The 20,664-nt window shown below is 42.8% G+C and overlaps 1 protein-coding gene across 1 annotated transcript in view; it reads right to left on the reverse strand.

The window, feature by feature from the left end:
• The window catches only part of B3GAT2 (beta-1,3-glucuronyltransferase 2), a 69,051-nt gene extending 51,409 nt beyond the window's left edge, over positions 1-17,642 (reverse strand). The window contains exon 1 of the mRNA XM_010371542.2: positions 17,052-17,642. Coding sequence (XP_010369844.1) covers positions 17,052-17,642 — 591 coding nt within the window. The remainder of the gene's footprint in view (positions 1-17,051) is intronic.
• Between the last annotated feature and the right edge of the window lie 3,022 nt (positions 17,643-20,664).

Here is a 20,664-nt window from a genome sequence, read left to right on the forward strand (position 1 = left end):
ATTTCTGCCTTAATTTCATTGTTTACCTGAAAGTCACTCAGGTGCAGGTTGTTTGATTTGCATGTAACTGTGTGTTTTGAGCGATCTTCTTGGGGTTGATATCTATTTTTGTTGTGCTGTGGTCCAACAGTGTGGTTAGTGTGATTCTGGTGTTTAATTTGCTAAGAATTGACTTACGGCCAATTGTATGGTTGACTTTAGAGTATGTGCCATGTAGCAATGAGAAAAATGTATACTCTGTTGTTTTGGGGTACACAGTTCTGTAGATGTCTGTTGGGTACATTTAGTAAAATATTGAGTTCAGGTCCCAAATATCTCTGTTAGTGTTCTGCCTTGATGATTGAATACTATTAGTGGGGTACTGAAGTCTCCCAGTATTACTGTGTGGTTATCCACGTCTCTTTGTAGGTCTCTAAGAACTTGTTCTATGAATCTGCAAGCTCCTGTGTTGGGCACACATATTTAGGATATTTAAGTCTTCTTGTTGAATTGAACCCTTTATGATTATGTCATGCCCTTGTCTTTTTCGATCATTGTTGCCCTAAAGTCTGCTTTGTCTAAAATTAGAATAGTAACTGCTGTTTTCCCATTTAGTTGGGTAGGCTTTTCTCTATCCCTTTATTTTGAGCCTATGGGTATCTCTGCATATGAGATGGGTCTCTTGAAGACAGCATAGAATTGTGACTTATTTCTTCTTCCTCTTTTTTTAAATTATACTTTAAGTTCTAGGGTACATGTGCACAACATGCAGGTTTGTTACATAGGTATACATGTGCTATGTTGGTTTGCTGCACCCATCAACTCATCATTTAAATTAGGTATTTAAATTAGCTAACACTATCCCTCCCCCAGACCCCCACCCTCTGACAGAACCCGGTGTGTGATGTTCCCTTCCCTATGTCCATGTATTCCTAGAGTTCAACTCCCACTTATAAGTGAGAACATGCAGTGTTTGGTTTCCTGTCCTTGTGATAATTTGCTGAGAATGATGGTTTCCAGCTTCATCCATGTCCTTGCAAAAGACATGAACTCATCATTTTCTATGGCTGCACAGGATTCCACGGTATATATTAGCCACATTTTCTTTGTCCAGTATATCATTGATGGACATTTGGGTTGGTTCCAAGTCTTTGCTATTGTGAATAGTGCCGCAATAAACATACGTGCGCATGTGTCTTTATAGCAGCATGATTTATAATCCTTTGGGTATATACCCAGTAATGGGATGGCTGGGTCAAATGGTATTTCTAGTTCTAGATCCTTGATGAATCGCCACACTGTCTTCCACAATGGTTGGACTAATTTACACTCCCACCAACAGTGTAAAAGCATTCCTATTTTTCCACATCCTCTCCAGGATCTGTTGTATCCTGGCTTTTTAATGATCGCCATTCTAACTGGCATTACATGGTATCTCACTGTGGTTTGATTTGCATTTCTCTAATGACCAGTGATGATGAGCATTTTTTTCGTATGTCTGTTGGCTGCATAACTGTCTTCTTTTGAGAAGCGTCTGTTCATATCCTTTGCCCACTTTTTGATGGAGTTTTTTTTTTTTTTCCTTGTAAATTTGTTTAAGTTCTTTGTAGATTCTGAATATTAGCCCTTGGTCAGATGGATAGATTGAAAAATTTTTCTCCCATTCTGTAGGTTGTGTGTTTACTCTGATGGTAGTTTCTTTTGCTGTGCAGAAGCTATTTAGTGTAATTAGATGCCATTTGTCAATTTTGGCTTTTGTTGCCATTGCTTTTGGTGTTTTAGTCATAAAGTCATTGCCCATGCCTATGTACTGAAGGGTATTGCCTAGGTTTTCTTGTAGGGTTTTTATGGTTTTTGGCCTTAAAGTCTTTTATCCATCCTGAGTTAATTTTCATATAAAGTGTAAGGAAGGGATCCATTACTGGGTATATACCCAAAGGATTATAAATCATGCTACTATAAAGACACATGAACACGTATGTTTATTGCAGCACTATTCACAATAGCAAAGACTTGGAACCAACCCAAATGTTCATCAATGAGAGACTGGATTAAGAACATGTGGCACATATACACCATGGAATACTATGCAGCCATAAAAAGGATGAGTTCATGTCCTTTGTAGGGACATGGATGAAGCTGGAAACCATCATCCTCAGCAAACTATCACAAGGACAGAAAACCAAACACCACATAGGTGGGAACTGAACAATGAGAACTCTTGGACACAGGGTGGGGAACGTCATACACTGGGGCCTGTTGTGGACTGGGGGGATGGGGGAGGGATAGCATTAGAAGGAATACCTGATGTAAATGATGAGTTAATGGGTGCAGCACACCAACATGGCACATGTATACCTATGTAACAAACCTGCACATTGTGCACATGTACCCTAGAATTTAAAGTAAAATAATAATAACAAAAAAAGAAAAAACCCTAACATCCAAATTTTGGAGGAGGTTTATTTGTGTAATAATAAAACTCCAGTCTCCCATTTAGCCAGCTGTACGTGTGTAAAGCTCTTTCTCTATTGCAATTCCCATCTTGATAAACCAGCTATATCTGGGCAGCAGGTAAGAAGAACCCATTGGGTGGTTATGCTCACACATATGGTAAATGATTTTTGATGAGATCAGTGACTTCCACTAGATCATTCAGTGGAAGAAAGAAGAGTCTTTTTGATAAATGCAGCTGGGAAAAAACTGGGTATTCTCATGCAAAAGGATGAAGTTGAACCCTTACCTGACACCATGTACAAAAAGAGCCAAAACTACACACTATTAGAAGAAAACATAGGGGAAAGGCTTCATGACATTGAATTTGGCATGATTTCTTAGATATATAACACCAAAAGCACAAAATAGAAAATTATATTTCATCAAAAATAAAAACTATTGTGCAAAGAACACTATCAACAAAATAAAAAGGCTATCCTCATTTGCAAATCACATATCTGATACATGACTAATATCCAAAATATCTAAAGAATTCCTAAAAACAACACAACCCAATTCAAAAATGGGCAGAATGAGCTTGAACAGGTATTTCTCCAAAGAAGAGAGACAAATGGCCAAAAAGCACATGAAAAGATGCACATCACTAATTATAGGAGAGATGCAAATCAAAATCACAAAGACATATCACTTCACACCTTTCATAATGATATTTCACTTTACTTCATATTTGTCTCGCATGGCTATTACCCAAAAAACAGAAAATAACAAGTGGTGGGTAAGGTGTGGAGAAATTGTTACCCTTGTGGTCTGGTGATAGAAATGTAAAATGGTGTAACTGCTATGGAAAACAGTAGGGTGGCTTTTCAAAAAACTAACATGGAAGTACCACTGTGATCTAGCAATTCTACTTCTGTGTATATACCCAAAAGAATGGAAACCAGGGACTCAGATTATGTGTACACTAATATTGATACCAGTATTATTCACAATAGGTAAAATATGAAAGCAATACAAGTGCCCATCAAGAGATGAATGGATAAGCAAAATGTGGAATATACATATAATAGAATGTTATTCAGCCCCAAAAAGGAATTAAATTCTGATACATGCTACTATGTGGATGAACCTTAAGGACATTAAGTGAAATAAACCAGACACAAAAGTATAAATATGGTATGATTCCACTTACATGAGGTACCTAGTCTGATTCATGGAAACAGAAAGGAGAGCAGAGGTTATCAGGTTAAATGAATAATGGTGAATATGTATTTTACCACACTGAAGGCTATCAGGATAAATGTAAAATGGCAAATGTATATTTTACTATGATTAAAAAAAACCAGGAATACTCAAATTTTGTTTCTCCCCACTGCTTTTCTTCATGTTTAGAGGAAAGAAACATAACAAAAAACAGAGTAGACATGAACTTTTTTCTTTTTCTTTTTTGAGACAGGGTCTCACTCTATCATCCAGGCTGGAGTATAGTGGTGCAATCATAGACCACCACAACCTCAAACTCCAGGGCTCAAACAATCTTCCCACCTCAGCCTCTCAGGTAGCTGGGGGTACAGGCACATGCCACCACACCCAACTATTAAAAAATTTTTTTTGTAGAGGTGGGGTCTCATGATGTTACCCAAGCTGGTCTCAAACTCCTGGGCTCAAGCCATCCTCTTGTCTGAGCCTCCCAAAGTGCTGGGATTATAAGTGTGAGCCACCATGCCTAACTGGCATGTACTTTTAAATGCCACTAGATTTACAAGAGCCAATCAAATGAAGACATATATTTTAAACTATAGGACAATCAACCAATTTTCAGAGGAACAATAGGGATTGCTGTAAAACAGAAACTGCAAGCATTGTCAACCCAACCTCTTAACCTTTTTGTGTTTTAAATCCTAAAACAAAGGGTTAAAGCAAGACCAGAAAACATAAAAACCCCAAAACCAGTCTTATCAGCATACACAGCAGGAAGCAAAGGTAGAAGCAGATAGTTAAACTCATTAAAGAAAGAAGAAAATTAAAAGAAATTTTCATTAATGGAAAATGAAAATAATTAACAGCGCATGAGCCCCAAACACTCTGGCGACTGTCATCAGAACTTCTCTGCAGAGCAAGGCTGCAGCTCCTCTGATAGAAAAGATTTCCCAAGAATGTCTCTCGCCAGTGTGAACAGATGCAGCTGAGGAACTTATCAAAGTTATAAAAATCTCCCCAAACTGTCACTTGACCTTTAAAAATGATACTGGCATTTTCATCTTGCAATGCCAAGTTTATTTAGACGTAAAACAACACGTCCACATATGGACCATACTTAAATCTGCATTCCCATCAGCCAACAGAGCGGCACCCAGGGCCGCTACGACTGTCAGCATGGGTCCAGCTACAGTAGCTAGGTGGCTTTGTGACATCTTGTCTTCTGAAGCCTTTCCACAGTTCCTGTTGCCCCAGACTTCTGAGAGATGTACAAATGGAGAGTGAAGTTACTCTGTTTACAGAGTTTACACTTTACACATCTGTCACCTTGTTTAATTCTCAGAACCATATGTATTATGATCAGGTCCTATGAAGAAGCTGGATATCAGGGCTTTTCCTCATTTGTAAAGCAGACGATGAAAATTAAACAGCAGCACATGCACACATCTGAATGCCAACGGTGGGACCTAGCACACAGTGAAACATGAAAAAAGCACTAGTCAGTTCCCTTGAGGTCATGGGAGCCTTTGGCTCAGTCAGGTCTAAAGGCCCCATCTTCCAAGTCCTTATGTCTTTCTACCAAAACAGCAGTTTTTCAGACTGGAAGTGCATGATACTGAATGTATACAACTCCCCATGGAACACGTGAATGCAGATAGCTTTAAGGCAGGGAAATTCCCAGACCCTTGGCATTCCTACATATGGCATAAGCTTTCCTAAACCTGATCTACTTGGATAGGGGCAGGTTCTCCATCCTTCTCCTTCACTCTGCCCCTCCCCATCCCCACTTCACATCACCCTTCTCCCACTTCACAAAAGACCTGACTGCTCACCCATCCTGTATTGCTATTAACTGCACTGTCCCACCTAGTAAAACCTCCAGGGCACCAAACAAAGGTAATCAGAAATATTGTTATCTTTATTAAGAAAGCCACTGTCTCTAATGAATAGGTAATAAATCCTTTGGGGCAACCAGAGGTTCCTAATTATTTGCATTCAACCAAACTGGAGGGGACCTAATATCATTAATAAATCATTAAAATAGTTTTTGCTATAAGATCACCATGTAATTTGTGGCTTAAAGCTTGAGAGTTCAAAAAACTGAGAAACACTGCTGTAAGAAAATGCTTCCCACTTTAATCACTTCTTTATGTAAAATAAAGTTGACCTAATAGGAATGAAATTGATACTAAATTCTATCTCTAGCAATCTGTAATATTCGTCAATGAATACAGAATATATAATCAACAACAAAATGCTCTGTCCATGTCACTAAGAAATCGACTTCTAATAAATGTAGCTTTTATGTTTAATAGTTAATTACCCAACCCTGTAACATTTATTATTGTTTTGATTAATTGTTTACCAATACTAATTGTAATGGTAAGTCAATCCTAAAGCTTTTCTAAGACAGAGGCTGATAACCACAGGATTTTAAAACTTTAAATTCTATCTATATTCTTTTTGTCATTGAAGATATGTGTGATAGGGAGATGACCTTGAACCTCAAAATATTATGCTAGGATAAAATTCTGAGGCGGAATGAAGATAGAAAAGAAAAGAGCAATATACAATATCCAAATGTGGCCAGGTGTGGTGGCTCATACCAGTAATGCCAGTACTTTGGGAAGATGAGGCAGAAGGACTGCTTGAAGCCAGGAGTTCGAGACCAGCCCAGGAAACAAAGGAGGACCCTGTCTCTACAAAAAAAAACTTAAAAATTAGCCAGGCATGTTGGCATGTGCCTGTAGTCTCAGCTACTCAGGAGGCTGAGTCAGGAGAATTGCTTGACCCAGGGAGGTGGAGGCTGCAGTAAGCTGTGATCGCGCCACTACACTCCAGTCTGGGCAGCAGAGAGAGACCCTGTCTCACTTAAAAATATGTGTATATATATATATATCTTTATCCAAATGTCATTGAAAAGTATGTTTATTAAATGAATGATGGTGGGTATCAAACTGTTAACAATATTTATAGAATCTACTGGATATATTTAAGTTTCATGACAAATGCCAACATTTATAATACACTGGAGAGACTCCATCTCAAAAATGATTTTTAAAATGTACATGTCAATTAAAAAAAATCCCAGAGGGTTAATTTTACAAAATTCTTTTAGAAATTATGTGACCAGAAAATGTTGGGGACCACTGCATCAGACCCCTGGGTCTGGCCACAATTCTTGCCAGAAATTGAAATGGAGGGTGCAGGGTCTATGAAGGAACAAGGAAAGCAGCCACTGCATTCACAGGCAAGGAGGAGGCAACCACACAGGTAGGTAAAACCACACACACACACACACACACACCCTCTCTCCTATATTTTCCTCATTCTAGCACTAAATAAGCTTTAGAATGTTTTTATTTATGAAAACTTAAGCAATGTTTGAAAAAAGAGAAATAAGCTTATGGGGCTTCCCAAAAAGCATCAGTCACTTGAAGCCCAGCGAGTGGCTCAGTGTCCCCAGGGAAGGCTGGGAGAAGGATGGACACAGAGAAGGCTGGCATCTGGGATCCTTTCCACCTCCTCCAATAGGTGCTGGACAGAAGAATACTCCTAACCTTCCCACCCCAGGAAATGACCTTCAACTATTGCTTCTAATCATGTGTTTTAAAAAAAATCTATTTCATTCCTTCCAATTAAGCTGCTCTCTCCTTTGTGACATACTACCTCTTTGATTCATTCATTTGTGCCAATGATAATCACTGTATCACATAGTAACTATGCCCTAGGTCCACACTGGGCCTGGGGTTACATGGTAATTAAAAACCACACCTAGGGCCAGGCACGGTGGCTCACACCTGTATCCCAGCACTTTGGGAGATCGAGGTGGGGTGGGTCACCTGAGGTCAGGAGTTTGAGACCAACCTGGCCAACATGTTGAAAGCTCGTCTTTACTAAAAATACAAAAATTAGCCAGGCATGGTGGCTTGCACCTGTAATCCCAGCTATTCAGGAGGCTGGAGCAGGGGAATCGCTTGAACCCAGGAGGCACAGGTTACAGTGAGCCAGGTTAGCGTCCTGCTCTGAGCTACATGTAAGTCAACTTCCTAGCTTTCAGTTAGGAGTTAGCATCAGAAGTCAGAACCCACAGGAAAATGCCCTTCACCTCCTCTCCGTCTAAAATGTCCTTTAGATGCTTTTAGTTCTCGCACATCTCACTTCCTCCCAGGACTCTTTGTAGACAAGCCCTATTTAACTCTTGTCCCTCTAATCACTCTAGTAACACCCAATGGTGTAATTAAGGTACCCAATTTATGCAGTTCCACTTGGGTACAGACTAATTTAGGAAAGTCAAGTATCTTTACCTCCTCCTCCCCTCAGGCCTCTAGAAACATAGTCCAGATGTCAGGAGCAGAGCATTTAGAGGCATTTAACAAACCAAGACAGTGCAGTTATCTGGTATACCCTCAATTAGGGCAGTCACCCATAGTGGAGAGAACAAGGCGAAAAGAACTGGTATTTATTACTTGCCTATAGTACTTAAAACAATCACTTGAGGCAGCCAACCCTTGCCAATGTAATGCAAACACTAAGTAGTGAAGCTGGATTTGAATATGGGCTGTTACGCCTATGTGAGCTCCCCACCAGCCTCCAGTCTCTCACATGTGTGAAGAGGCCAAATACTCAACTGACTCACAACCACCTTGACAAACCTCCCCCTTTTAATGGCTGTTGATGGTAATGCCTTGCTATGTAAATAAATACTCATGACATTCTCTTTCCTTCTAGCATAAAAGCTCTGAGAATCAGAGTAGGGATCACATTTACCTTCCAGTTTCTATTTAAAAGGTTCAGTAAAAGACACACAATACAGACTTCAAAACTATGATTTGACTGACAATCTCTGTGCAGGACTCCTTTCTGGGATTAAACTCTGTTTATAATAAATTCCTTCAGCTTTGGAGTGTCTTATAATTCATTCATTCAAAAAATATTTAGTGAGCATTCACTACATGCCAGGCACCGCTCTGGACACTACAGATACAACACTACACAAAAGAAAATTCCTACCTTGGTATTCTAGTGGGAGAAACAACTGAAATACGTATTCAGGTATCATACTATTTAATGTGATATCAGGTACTCTAAAGGATCTACAAAAGTCTACATTACCAATTGTTTGGTACAACTAGATGGTAGATGGACAAATATTTATCTACAGTTTTCCTATCAATTTACTCCCTACCTTATCCAAGGTCTAATCGAAAAAGTTAAAGGCCAAAAATTTGCCTAATGGGCATTCTGAAAACCAGATGCAAAAAAATAAAAAGGAAAGCATGCTCCTTACACTGCTATGTATACTTTCAAATTCACAAGTTTACAGAAAGACACGATAGTATCCAGGAAGAAGATTCTAATGGGCATGATTTAGATGCCACTTCCAAATACAGAGAACCTGTAGAGTTCTTGATAGGACAGTTTCTCTCAAAGATGAGAACCACACTTGGACATGCAGAAGATGGAAAAGTGGCTGCCTATTTCTCCACCTCATCTTCTTATCACCCAGCCTTTTGCCATCAAGAACATCCTTCAGGTCTCTGAGTATTCCATGTATTCCATTTTCTCAGGTTCACAAATATGGCTTCCTCTCTCTGGAGGGCTCGTCCCCGTCTTATCATCCACTGTCACTTATCACCCTGTTGTCCTTTACTTCTCAGCTCAAATGTCACTTCCTCCACAATTACTCCTACAGTCAACAACTCCATTAGGGACCTCTGCTTTACACTCCCAGACACGTGCATTTCTCTCAACAGGCACTGAAGGTACCATGCAGATTTAGCCCAGAGAATCAATCTGTAAGGGCTGAGATGCTCTCTGTTTCAGCGAGCTGAAATAGTCCCTGCCTTAATTAAGCACAGTGCCTTGTACACAGTAGGTGCTCAATTAATATTTGTTAGTAGTAGAGAAGGCCTACTGACTCATATTAAAACATCTTCTGAATAGGATGAAGTTTGAGCTCAGGGAGGTAGAAGGAATCTTCCAGAGTAATACACTAATACTGCTAAGATACAATTCTCTTATATAACTGAAATCTCAGTTAACGGAGAATGGTCAGCATTTAGCACACTTAGCTTTCACTAGAGATGCAGGTACAATTTAGGAATATCTGCAGTTCAAGCTGAAGGAACAACAGTCTTAGGTTCAGCACGTAACACACATAGTGTTAGTGTTTAAAGTTCTCTTTCCACAGGTGGAGGAGACAGATTTTAAAAAGTAAACAAACTACTGCATTTTTAGTTGTTTTAGGAAAAAGACCCAATCTGACTTCTGGTAGAGAACATGGCTGTCCTCCTCAGCAAAGCCACTTCCAAGTTTTCTTGTTTGTTTTTTTTTAACATGCAAAAAGACTCAACCAATGATTTATTTTGTTTTTATCCAAGGAAATTCCTCATCTCAGAAGAAATTGGACAAGAAAATTAACAAAACTTCTACCAACAAGTGAGCAGTCAAATCAACCTGATAGTGCTGCCTGCAGCAGCCAATATAAGGGGTACATTGGTGAGAACCAAGGCTCCTCCAAGCACAGCTCTGTTCCCAGAAGGAGCTGCCTCAGTCACATTAGCTTCAGCGCAAATTGGCTCAGGCCCCCAGCTCCTCTCCTCCGTTTCAATAATAAACTCCTAAGCCTGCTTCACATAATTCTGTATTTTCTCCCATTCTATCCTGAAAATTATTCTTCCTTTCAGTTCTGCCTGCCCTGACATGATACTCGCCTAGGAGACAGTTGTTCAGTACACAAAGCAAATGAGGAAAAACTTAATTTTAATATCTATAGAAGTTATCAATTCTTATTCACAAGAATACATAGTTTAAAAAATAAAAGACTACAGTTTATATACTAACCTGGCAGTTTTTATCTAGCTTATAAAAATCTAAATATCAAATGGTCTATAAATTAGAGATAGTGAGAGATGAGATAAAATTTTCACAAGACCAAATATTATCAGGGGAAAAAAGGTAGGGGCAGGAATTGGGGAAATGTTTGGTCAAAGGATACAAATTTTCAGTAAGGAAGAATAAATTTAGAAGATCAACTGCACCACAAATTGGTGACTATAGTTATTAACAATATATTGTACACCTGCAAATTGCTGAGATTTTAAATGTTTTCACCACACACACAAAAATGATAAATTTGTAAGGTAATGAATATATTAATTAGCTTTAGTAATTCCACAATGTATACCTATATCAAAACATTATAGTCTACACAACAAATGTATTAACATATAAATTTTTCAATTTAAAACATTAACAACAAAAAGGAAAAAAGTAACCAAAGATCAAAAGAGAAAGCTAAAAGTTGACATAACCAAGAAGACAGACCTGAATTCAAGGATGACAGAAGACAGTAATATCACAAGGCTCCTGCTAATCAGGTGCTTTACTTATTATAATAATGACATATTTTCATGTGACTGTGTGTGTTAAATGACATGAGTTCAGGACAGTCAACAATGCAGGTGCCAGAACCAGGGCACTTGGTTTCAAAAGCATGTCTCTGCCACGTAACAGCTACATGACATTTTCAAGTTACTTCCTAATGCTTCTGTTCAAAGTGGGGATACTGGTTATATAGCTCAGAGGTAAACAACTATATTACAGTCAGGTTGCATTTGTTTAAGTCCTCTGTACTCACCAAGGGACTGGGTCCATAACTAAATATTAACATTAGTATTAAAAAAACAAACAGAGACAGTACTATTACCTACCTCAGGGTGTTATAAGGATTAAATAATACATGTAAAACCCCAAGGCTACTTCCTTGCCTATAGTAAATGCTCAATTTATGTCAACTATATTTTGCTTATATCCATGATATAGGGTATTAACATTTATTTAAAATTGTGTGCAAAAATTACCAGGCATGAACAACAAATTATCTTAGTTTTATTTCTGTGCTTTGGAGATCTATTCTAAACCTACCTACATACTTATCTATGTACTGGTATAACACTTTTATTTGTATTTTGGTGGGAGAATGTGAGCTCCATGCAAAACTTAAATTTCATGCTTCACAAGCACTGTGAATCAAATATATATGTGTTAACTTACACAGGCTGAATATTCCAGAGTCCAAAACATTTAAACAGACATATCTGTGCAATATTGAATTCTGTGCAAAAAAACAATGACAGCAAAAAACCTACCACTACTTGAATATCACCTGAAACAGTTAATAAATAAGACCATTGACTTTGGTTTTTCTATTTTGCTTTTGCAGCATGCCTTAAAAGCAATTACTATTCCATTACTGTTCACACAAGAGAATAGTTACCAGCTTGTAATTTAGAGGCAAGCGGAGTAGAGAGCAAAAAGGGAGCCACCCACTATGGTTTCTAAGAAGCAACAACAGCCTAAGTGTTTAAAAGACACAACATTCATTGCACCAAGCAATAATCCAAACATGTTTTCATGTCTACTCACGAGACAGAATCATCAGTGAAAAGTAGGTTGAGAGAGGAAGAATGATGGAAAAAGACAATAGGAAGAGGCAGAAAGGAGAACATCTTTAGGCCCAAATTGTTATTTCTGGCCCATTAGAATATCAACATCCAAATGAAAACTGCTGGTCTCCAAAGAAAACTCTTATAAAAAATGAACCACAATTCAAATACTGTACACCCAGGGAGAGTAAAGAAAACCTAACATTTATAGCCTAAGAAAACTGGCTGTAGTTTCATATACATGTTTCTATAAAATTCTCACATTTTATCAGACCTATGGCATGACTCTTAATAGCTTTCAGAGGGAGAGAAATAAAATACAAGGGGCACATTTCAGGTAAAATGGTCTTTTAATGTTCCACCCAAGAAAATCTTCTAGGTTCCTTCACTTTAAAAAGAATTACCCTACATAAAGTAAATATACCAAGGATAAAAGGTAAATCTCATGTTTCCTTTCAGGAAACATATATAGAAGTACTATTCAGGGGGAAAAGGGCCAAACATTGTAAACTCATATATCCTTCAGATTATGACTCCAATAAGCAGCAGGTAAAGAGGGAAAGCACACAAATGCTTCTGAAAAAGAGCAAGACAGAATTAAACCTCAAAACTCCTTTACCTGCCTAGTACACAAATAGCTTAATAGCAGCCAACAAAAGATTCAAACAAGGGGCTTCTTTAGTTCATTGCTTTCCAGAAACATCTTCTAGATGTAATCTCAGTCACTGACTCCTTTGACAACCCCTTAAGTGTCTGAGAGCCAGCCTGTCTTCCAGTCTTATTTCATTAAATTCAAAATTTCTAAAGTTTTTTTTCTCTTGCTTGGAAAGTGTTCTTTTTTTTTTTTTTAAGGTTTCAATTCAATTGATTTCCAGAGGTGAAACCAACTTCACCTGAAAAGCATCTATTTTAAATTTAAGAAAGCTTTGAAGGTTTTCTGGTGAAAAACAGAAACCTGATCAATAGTGTTATTGAAAACATGACTAAAAATAAAGTCACATTTATCTGTAGTTGTGGCTTTTATTAAAGCAGCTTAAATCCTTTGCAAATAAGCTTTTCCAGAGAGGTAGATTGATAGGATGCACAGGGAGGCAGGATTACCTGTGATCCATGGTGCAAAACCCCATCAATGCCACAGGAAGAAAAGGAGTAGCTGTTGAGATATTTGAAACCTGAAAAACCCTACCACCTCCTTCTCCAATGAACAGCCCCATTTCTGTGGCTAAGATTCACACTAAAACTTCATTTGCAAATGGATTTGGCTGTTAACATAAGAGTGTTCAATGCAAATTTTTTTTTTTTTTTTTTTTTTTTTTTTTTTTTTTTTTGAGGTAGAGTCTCACTCTGTCGCCGGGGCTGGAGTGCAGTGGCCGGATCTCAGCTCACTGCAAGCTCCGCCTCCCGGGTTTACGCCATTCTCCTGCCTCAGCCTCCCGAGTAGCTGGGACTACAGGCGCCCGCCACCTCGCCCGGCTAGTTTTTTGTATTTTTTAGTAGAGACGGGGTTTCACCGTGTTAGCCAGGATGGTCTCGATCTCCTGACCTCGTGATCCGCCCGTCTCGGCCTCCCAAAGTGCTGGGATTACAGGCTTGAGCCACCGCGCCCGGCCAATGCAAATATTTCTTTCCTGGCGGTGCAGCTCAGTTGAAAGGAAAGGCTGAAAATTAGTTAGCTGTATGAGATGACAAAGCACCATTCCAGTTACCAGGGAGAAATAATTGAACACAGATTGCCTGTTGCGTCTTTAATTTAATTTGGAGACCTTTCATCCTTTGCTTTCCTTCATTTGCAGCCAATACTTAGGGAGCTAATTTGTACCTGGTTCATTTTCCTCCTTTTATCTTATCCACTTTAACATCAACCATGGAAATTAGAAGCACCATGAATAAAAGATGAAACCTGACTTGGGGTATTCTTTCCTTAAGTACCGTGAATTACTTAAAAACTAATTGGTGTGCATGCACAATATAAAGGGCTGAGATATATGCCTCAGCCCTATAGCATTCCTAATCAGCATCTCTGCTTTCCCCCAAAGAGCTGCAGATTTTCAATGTTTTATCTGGTCCTACCTTTTCTCCAGAGAACAATGTCTAAAGTGTAATTTACACGGAATCATTAATCTGAGAACGGGTGTATGGTAGGCTGTCTCATTAATAAACCTAAGGGTTTCCAAATTCTGGAAAATGCACAAGATTAAGAATTCATAAAATCCACTAGCCTAATGAGTTCATTAATGCTTGCCATGCACGCAAAAGGTTATAATAAAGAAAACTGGCTGGGCGCGGTGGCTCACGCCTGTAATCCCAGCACTTTGTGAGGCCGAGGTGGGCGGATCATGAGGTCAGGAGATCCAGACCATCTTGGCTAACACGTGAAACCCCGTATCTACTAAAAATACAATTAGCCGGGCGTGGTGGCAGGCGCCTGTAGTCCCAGCTACTAGGGAGGCTGAGGCAGGAGAATGGTGTGAACCTGGGAGGCAGAGCTTGCAGTGAGCCGAGATTGTGCCACTGCACTCCAGCCTGGGCAACAGAGTGAGACTCCATCTCAAAAAAAAAAAAAAAAAAAAAAAAAAAAGAAAACTGAATGTATTAGCATACATACATGTCAAACAAAGCCCTAATCTGTCCAAAAACATTGCTGGTGGGGGAATGGTAGAGAAAGGTACTAGTCATAAAATTACTGTCTAGGAGTGACCTCCAGGAGCTAGAAAACTTAAATTCTAAGTATGTCATGCCTATTATGCTTAAAATGACAACAAAACCAACAAACCTGTTGTATATTTTGTATATGTGGCACCTCAACATTAAAAAATGTTGCATATGCTCTAATTTTGATTTCATTACTTCCAATTGTACAAAAGTTTAGTGTCTTGAAAGTTTTGCGTGTTTTCCTTTATAATGTCCTCTCTGACAACACTATTTTTTCTCCTTACCCTCACCTCATTTTATATTTTCCCCCATATGGACTAATGAAAAACCTACTGGAATTTTCTCCTGATGCTTAATATCCCCCACCAACAAGCCCTCCTTTCAGCTTGGGAAGCATCAAAGGAAGGCTGTGTCCTGAATCATTTCACTGCCTGCATGTGCCAACTCTTCTAACACCTCACACCAAGAGGCTAGAAGCTCAGAATAAACTGAATCATTCCTCCTTCACAATCTAGCCTCCTACAATATTTATTAACAGTAACGCGCACTATTTTATTTCAATAAGACCACATATTCTCACAGACGAGGCAACTTCCAAGTTGTAGAAGAAAAAAAAAAAAAAAAGACCTTGCAGTTTAAAAATTATGGTGCATTGAAATGTAGTCTTCGCTTCAGATGCAAGCCACTTTTTTTTTTTTTGGACGGGGGAGCGCTGAGGCAGGATTAAAAGACCAATTGAAAACGTCAGATGGTATCTCTAATCTTGGGTTGAGTAAGGACCATACTATACAATGCCAAGCTTACTTATTCATCTGGAGAAACTTGGAAAGAAAGTCCTCTACAGTGAAAGGATGGAAAAGAAAGGATGAAAAACAATTACTGTGCCTTTTATTCATGAGAGAGAGGATGAATAGAAATGAAGGCGGCAATTACCTTTAAGAATTTTTTTTTTAAAGCCACAAAGAAAAATTAAACTGGAAGAGTATAGAATAGCTCTGCCCTGAGGTTAAGAAAGCAAACCAGAGATGAGGATGAAAGTGTGGGGAGCAGTTAGGGTATCTGATGACCAGACACACAGATTATTTTAGGAGTTCAGTGTCCAACACACATAGTATTTTCCCAATGTCCAGTTTACTTGGGAGAAGAGGAATTGGGGCGGGGGGAGTCTCTCCGAAGCAGGACGTCAAGAAATTTCAGATGGAGGAAGGCAACAGTCTCACAGGGCGTCAAATCAATCAAGAAGATTTTCTTTGGCTGTAATCGCGTAGAGAGAAGAAAACTGACAAAACCCATGCCACTCAGTCTCATTTGCAGGCTGCACACACACACACCGCAAGATACCAGCCTCAAGGAAGAACACCTGTTCTAACCCTGTGCCTGCTGGGGTTGTGTGTGCGCCCGCAGGGAACTCAGGGGCCATTTCAACAGCAGGGAGCCCGGTGGCACTCAGGACCTCACAGAGAGCACCAGGACGAGGCAAAAGGCCCCGCCAAATGTGTCCTGGCTAACTCGCCAAAAAGAGGCCTTATAGAAAAAGGTCGTGAAAAGGGACCAGGCAGCCCAGATGATTACCTTGGGCTGCAAAAAAGACATAACCACAGGGCAGAACAGTTTATTTTCCAGAAAGGATTTTCTTGCAAACAAAACAAAACAACACAAATGTAATCTGCAGGGTCAGAAAAGACTTTTGTGAGGTGTGGGAAAGAGAGGAAGGACCACCACAGAAGTCAGTGTTACTTCTAACAACCATTTCCGTGCCAGTGGGCTGCAATAGTGAAATTTCTCTCTAGGCTATCTCCACCTTTCTCCCTACATGGTCCTAGACTGAGAATCACACCTGTAGGCACTGAAAGGCCTCGAGTAACACCACGCCTACGCGCTCCCACCGCCCCGCCGCCACCCCCTACGGTGCAGGTCCCTCCCTGATCTAGCCAGCGCCTGCAGGTCTAGGCGCCATCCTCACGTCGGCAGGAGCCCGGCCCCTGGAAATCATTCCCGCGCCTTACACCTGTGCTATTCTCTTGACCCCCCCCCCCCCCCCCCCAGCCTCCAATCTCCACATAGAAAAGCCAGAGAAGACTCCCGCCCCTTAAGCCACAGTGATCCTCTCTCACACACCCCTTCCACACCCACGGCCAGCGTAGGCTGCGGAGTGCCAGCAAGGAGCGGCTCCACTCGGGGCCCCGAATGCGCGTATGGAGAACTGAGAACTCAAAAGTGCACCCGGAGTGCAAGGGGCGTGTGGCTGCAGCCTGGCCGGCCCGGGCGTCCCCGACCCGCGCCCTCGCCCACCCAGTGGGGCGGGCTGGCCTCTACCTCCTGGAAGAGCTCCAGACTATAGGTGTTGTCGTCGTCGGCGAAGAAGAGCACGCCGGGCTGCGCGCGCTGGTGCTGGTGCCTCTGGCGCAGCCAGGCGAGGCCCGCGTTGCGCTGCTCAGTGGCGCGCGGCAGCCCGGGCCGCTTATAGCGCCGCGGCGTGGGCACGTGCAGGTGCGTGCTGGGCAGCCCAGCCCGCGCCAGGAAGCGGCTCACCAGCTCGCTGCGCGCCGCCGCGTCCTCCACCAGGATCCAGTGCAGCTGCGCCACCTGGCGGAACGTGTTGGCCAGGCGGGTCAGCTCCGCTTTCTGCACCGGGCGGCTGTAGGTGGGCGTGATGGCATAGATGGTGGGCAGCTGCGGCTCCGGCTGAGGCTGCGGCCGAGACTGGTTGCGCTTTTGGGTCCCGTGAGCCGGGCCCCCCCTGCGGAGCGGGAGTCGGGCACCCCCGCGGCCCACCGCGTAGGGAGAGAAGTAGGGGCGCGGGGTGAGGGGAGGCGCCGGCTTGCGAGTGTCCACGTCGAGCATGATGATGACAATTAGGATCCAGGGCAGGAGGATGAAGAAGCGGGTGAACAGCACGGACTTCATGATGCACACTCCCCGGCCTCTCGGACACCCCAGAGAGGGGCGAGCCGAGGGACCCCGGTGCGCAGCTTGGACGGCGGCTGAGCCAGCACTTAGGAAGTGGTGACGGGTGCGCTGTCCATGGGGCCGAGGGCGCTGCAGAGACCTGAAGCCGCGGGGCTCACTACCTGGGCGTGGAGGAGCGGCAGGTTCGGGCAAGCTAGAGCGATAAGGGGTGCAGGGGAGCGGGCAGGGGCAGCCCCCGACTCCGGGTGAGCTGGCGGGAAACGGGACTCGGTCCAGCCGCGCGCCGCCGGTCCCAGAGTTGTGCCGAGTGCGGGGAAAGCGCTGATCCCCACCGCGCTCTTTCCGAAGAGTGGGAGCCGAGAAGCTGCACCCGGCGCACCTCGCCGTTCCAGTCCCGCGGTGCTGCGGGAACAGGGACTCCAGCGGCGGGCCCCCAGGATGCTCTCTGGGACGCCTTCGAGGGCGGGCGGCGGCGCTGGGGGCTTTCTTTCCTCACATTCCCGCCAGGGTGGCGAGGAGCGGGAGGGGACGTTGGGGGTTGTGGCCCCGGCTGTATTCGCGCGCCGCAGCGGAAGCCTGCGCTCAGTCCCTGGCTCTTGTCTTCTCAGAACCTCTCCCGGATCCAGCAGCAAGATCCCAAAGCAAGGCAAGAAAGAAAAAGCGAAGGGGCGGGGGCGCTGCAGACTCCAGCGTCCTCCCAAGTCCTCCTGTGGGAAGACAGCAGCGCTGCTACTGGCGGAGAGGGGCTGCGAGAGGGAGGCGGGGAGGGGCCCCCCGGCTCTCAGCCGGGTCTGGCGCTAACGGCCCCGCGAGCAAGCTCTGGAGGCAGCCGCTGCACCGCGGGTGGAGGAGCGGGAGGAGCGTCCCCGTGGGGCTGCACGACCTCCGGAGAGGGTGATGCTCGTTCACCTCTCTTTAGCTTTGTGAAATAGCGCAAGGTCTTTGGAGATGAGCTAGGAAAATCCATTCACTTGCGGAAACTTGCCGGGCTACTCGCTTTGGTGCTGATTCCTAGGGTTCCGAGTGAAAGGAGGGGAGAAAGGGAAAGGATCCCTCCTCCTGTTCCCAGCTGCCGCTTTGATGTGCTGGCGTGTATCGAAGAGCGGCAACAAAAAGCGCTTTCACTGCAAGGCAGACATCAGTAGGAGCCCACGGAGATGCAGGGGTGCAGCACATAGGTGTTTGGCATGTGAGATAGTCCATAAGAAAGAATCAATTCGGAGGGCTACTGCCTGACTGCAGTTTGATCTTGGGGGGTTGGGGGGCGGTCCCTAAAACTCCAGCTGAGCATGTTTAACTATTTTTCTTCGGTAATTTGGAGTCAGGGTCCCTCCCAATTCTTCGCTGTCACCGGAATTATTCCGTTAAGCCTCCCAAGGCTCCTGTCAAGAAGGCCTAGGAAGTAGAATCGCCTTCATTTTCAGGATGAGGAAGCTGAGGTTTAGGGTTTAAAATAATTTCTCTGAGGTCAGTGGCAAGTGGCATAGTGGAAATACACGTCTCCTGCGTGTATCTATAGCTGGTGGCGTCCTCACTGCATGGCCTGCAGAAATCCCACCCGACACAGCCGGGCCGGGTTGGCCTTCCTAGATATAAAGATGGTGCCATTAAAATCAAACAGAGGGTACCATGTCTAATAGATACCATAGGTACCATGATAGGGGTCTGGAAGACCCCAAGTAAACACTTGGCACTTAGTTTAGACACTTTTTGTCTAAAAAGTCCAGCCGGTCTACTAGCTGAGTGCCTGACCTTCTGTAACTTACCGGAAGAAGGGCTGTGCTTCCCAGGCACGTCCCAGGGAAGTGCTTGCAAAACAGAAGGAAAGCTCCAGACTCTTCTGCCCTAGCCTGTGATAAATCATTTCTGCGCCCATCTTGTCTGGGTTGTCTGCCTTTCTCAGGCTTGTTCACAGATAAACCTCTCTCCGACTGTGCGTTCTGGTGCAACTGAGAGCTCTGGGGCGAATGGCTCTCCAGCTTTTCTGACAGCTCCTCTTCTCCCAGTCCTGAACCCCCCACCTGTTAAAAGGCATTGGCTCATCTGTGAATTTCCGTAACTTCTTCTTCAGATTCTGAAACCTGAGAGTGAAATTGCAGACTAACACCCAGCCACCCCAACAACTCGCTAGAGCTCGCCTTCTGTCCCAACTTCCCTGTGCTATCCACAACTCACATTAAGCTCTGCAGATTAGTGCATTCTAAACATAGGAAACAATGAAGCCATTAGACCTCTTCCCATATTCTCGAATAGCTTAATGTGCCTCTGAATATAACACAACTTTGGAAATGTATTCTGCGCCAGCATCATGCCAGGATGGGGAAGAGGAAGGAAGTCAAGGCTTCCCTTTAAGAAAAGGTTTTTCTTAGAAAGCAGTGCACCCTTCTCCCCTAGGTTACTGAAGTCTGGTTCATCCTGTTGGAAATTTTAAATTTGGTTAAAATGACCTGTGTTTGCTGGAGTAAAACTCAAGCGGTTTCTGGATTGTACTAAAAACTTCACTAACCTTGGTTAGTGGGGAACTTTTGGTTGGTCCAACTAGGCCATAAAACCTATTTCCTATTCTCCTGTTACCCAAGATGGTCTTGAACTCCTGGGCTCAAGCAGTCCTCCTGCCTTGGCCTCCCAAAGTGTTGGGATTACAGATGTGAGCCATTGTGCCTAGCCCAAACCACTTTCAAAATCAATCGAATTTACAGTTTGAAACTTTAGCTCATGCCCAGAATTCATGGGTATCATAAAACACAACACTTAATTAGCACATGACAAACTGTCACTTCATTTTTTCTATTACCCTTAGCATCTGTATCCAGGTTTACTTCATTCAGTCACCTGTTGGGGAGCTTCATGGTTCTTGGAGTCAGGCAGACCTGGGTTTGAGTCCCATCTGGGATACTTTCTACTGTGCAACTTTAGAAAATCAGTGAACCTCCCAAGGCCTGTTTCCTCATCTGGAAAATGGGGTTAATAATACATACTCCATGGGAATCTTGCAAGGATTAAATGGTATATGTTGGGT

The sequence above is a fragment of the Rhinopithecus roxellana genome, chromosome 4, assembly GCF_007565055.1.
Source record: "Rhinopithecus roxellana isolate Shanxi Qingling chromosome 4, ASM756505v1, whole genome shotgun sequence".
NCBI lineage: Eukaryota > Metazoa > Chordata > Mammalia > Primates > Cercopithecidae > Rhinopithecus > Rhinopithecus roxellana.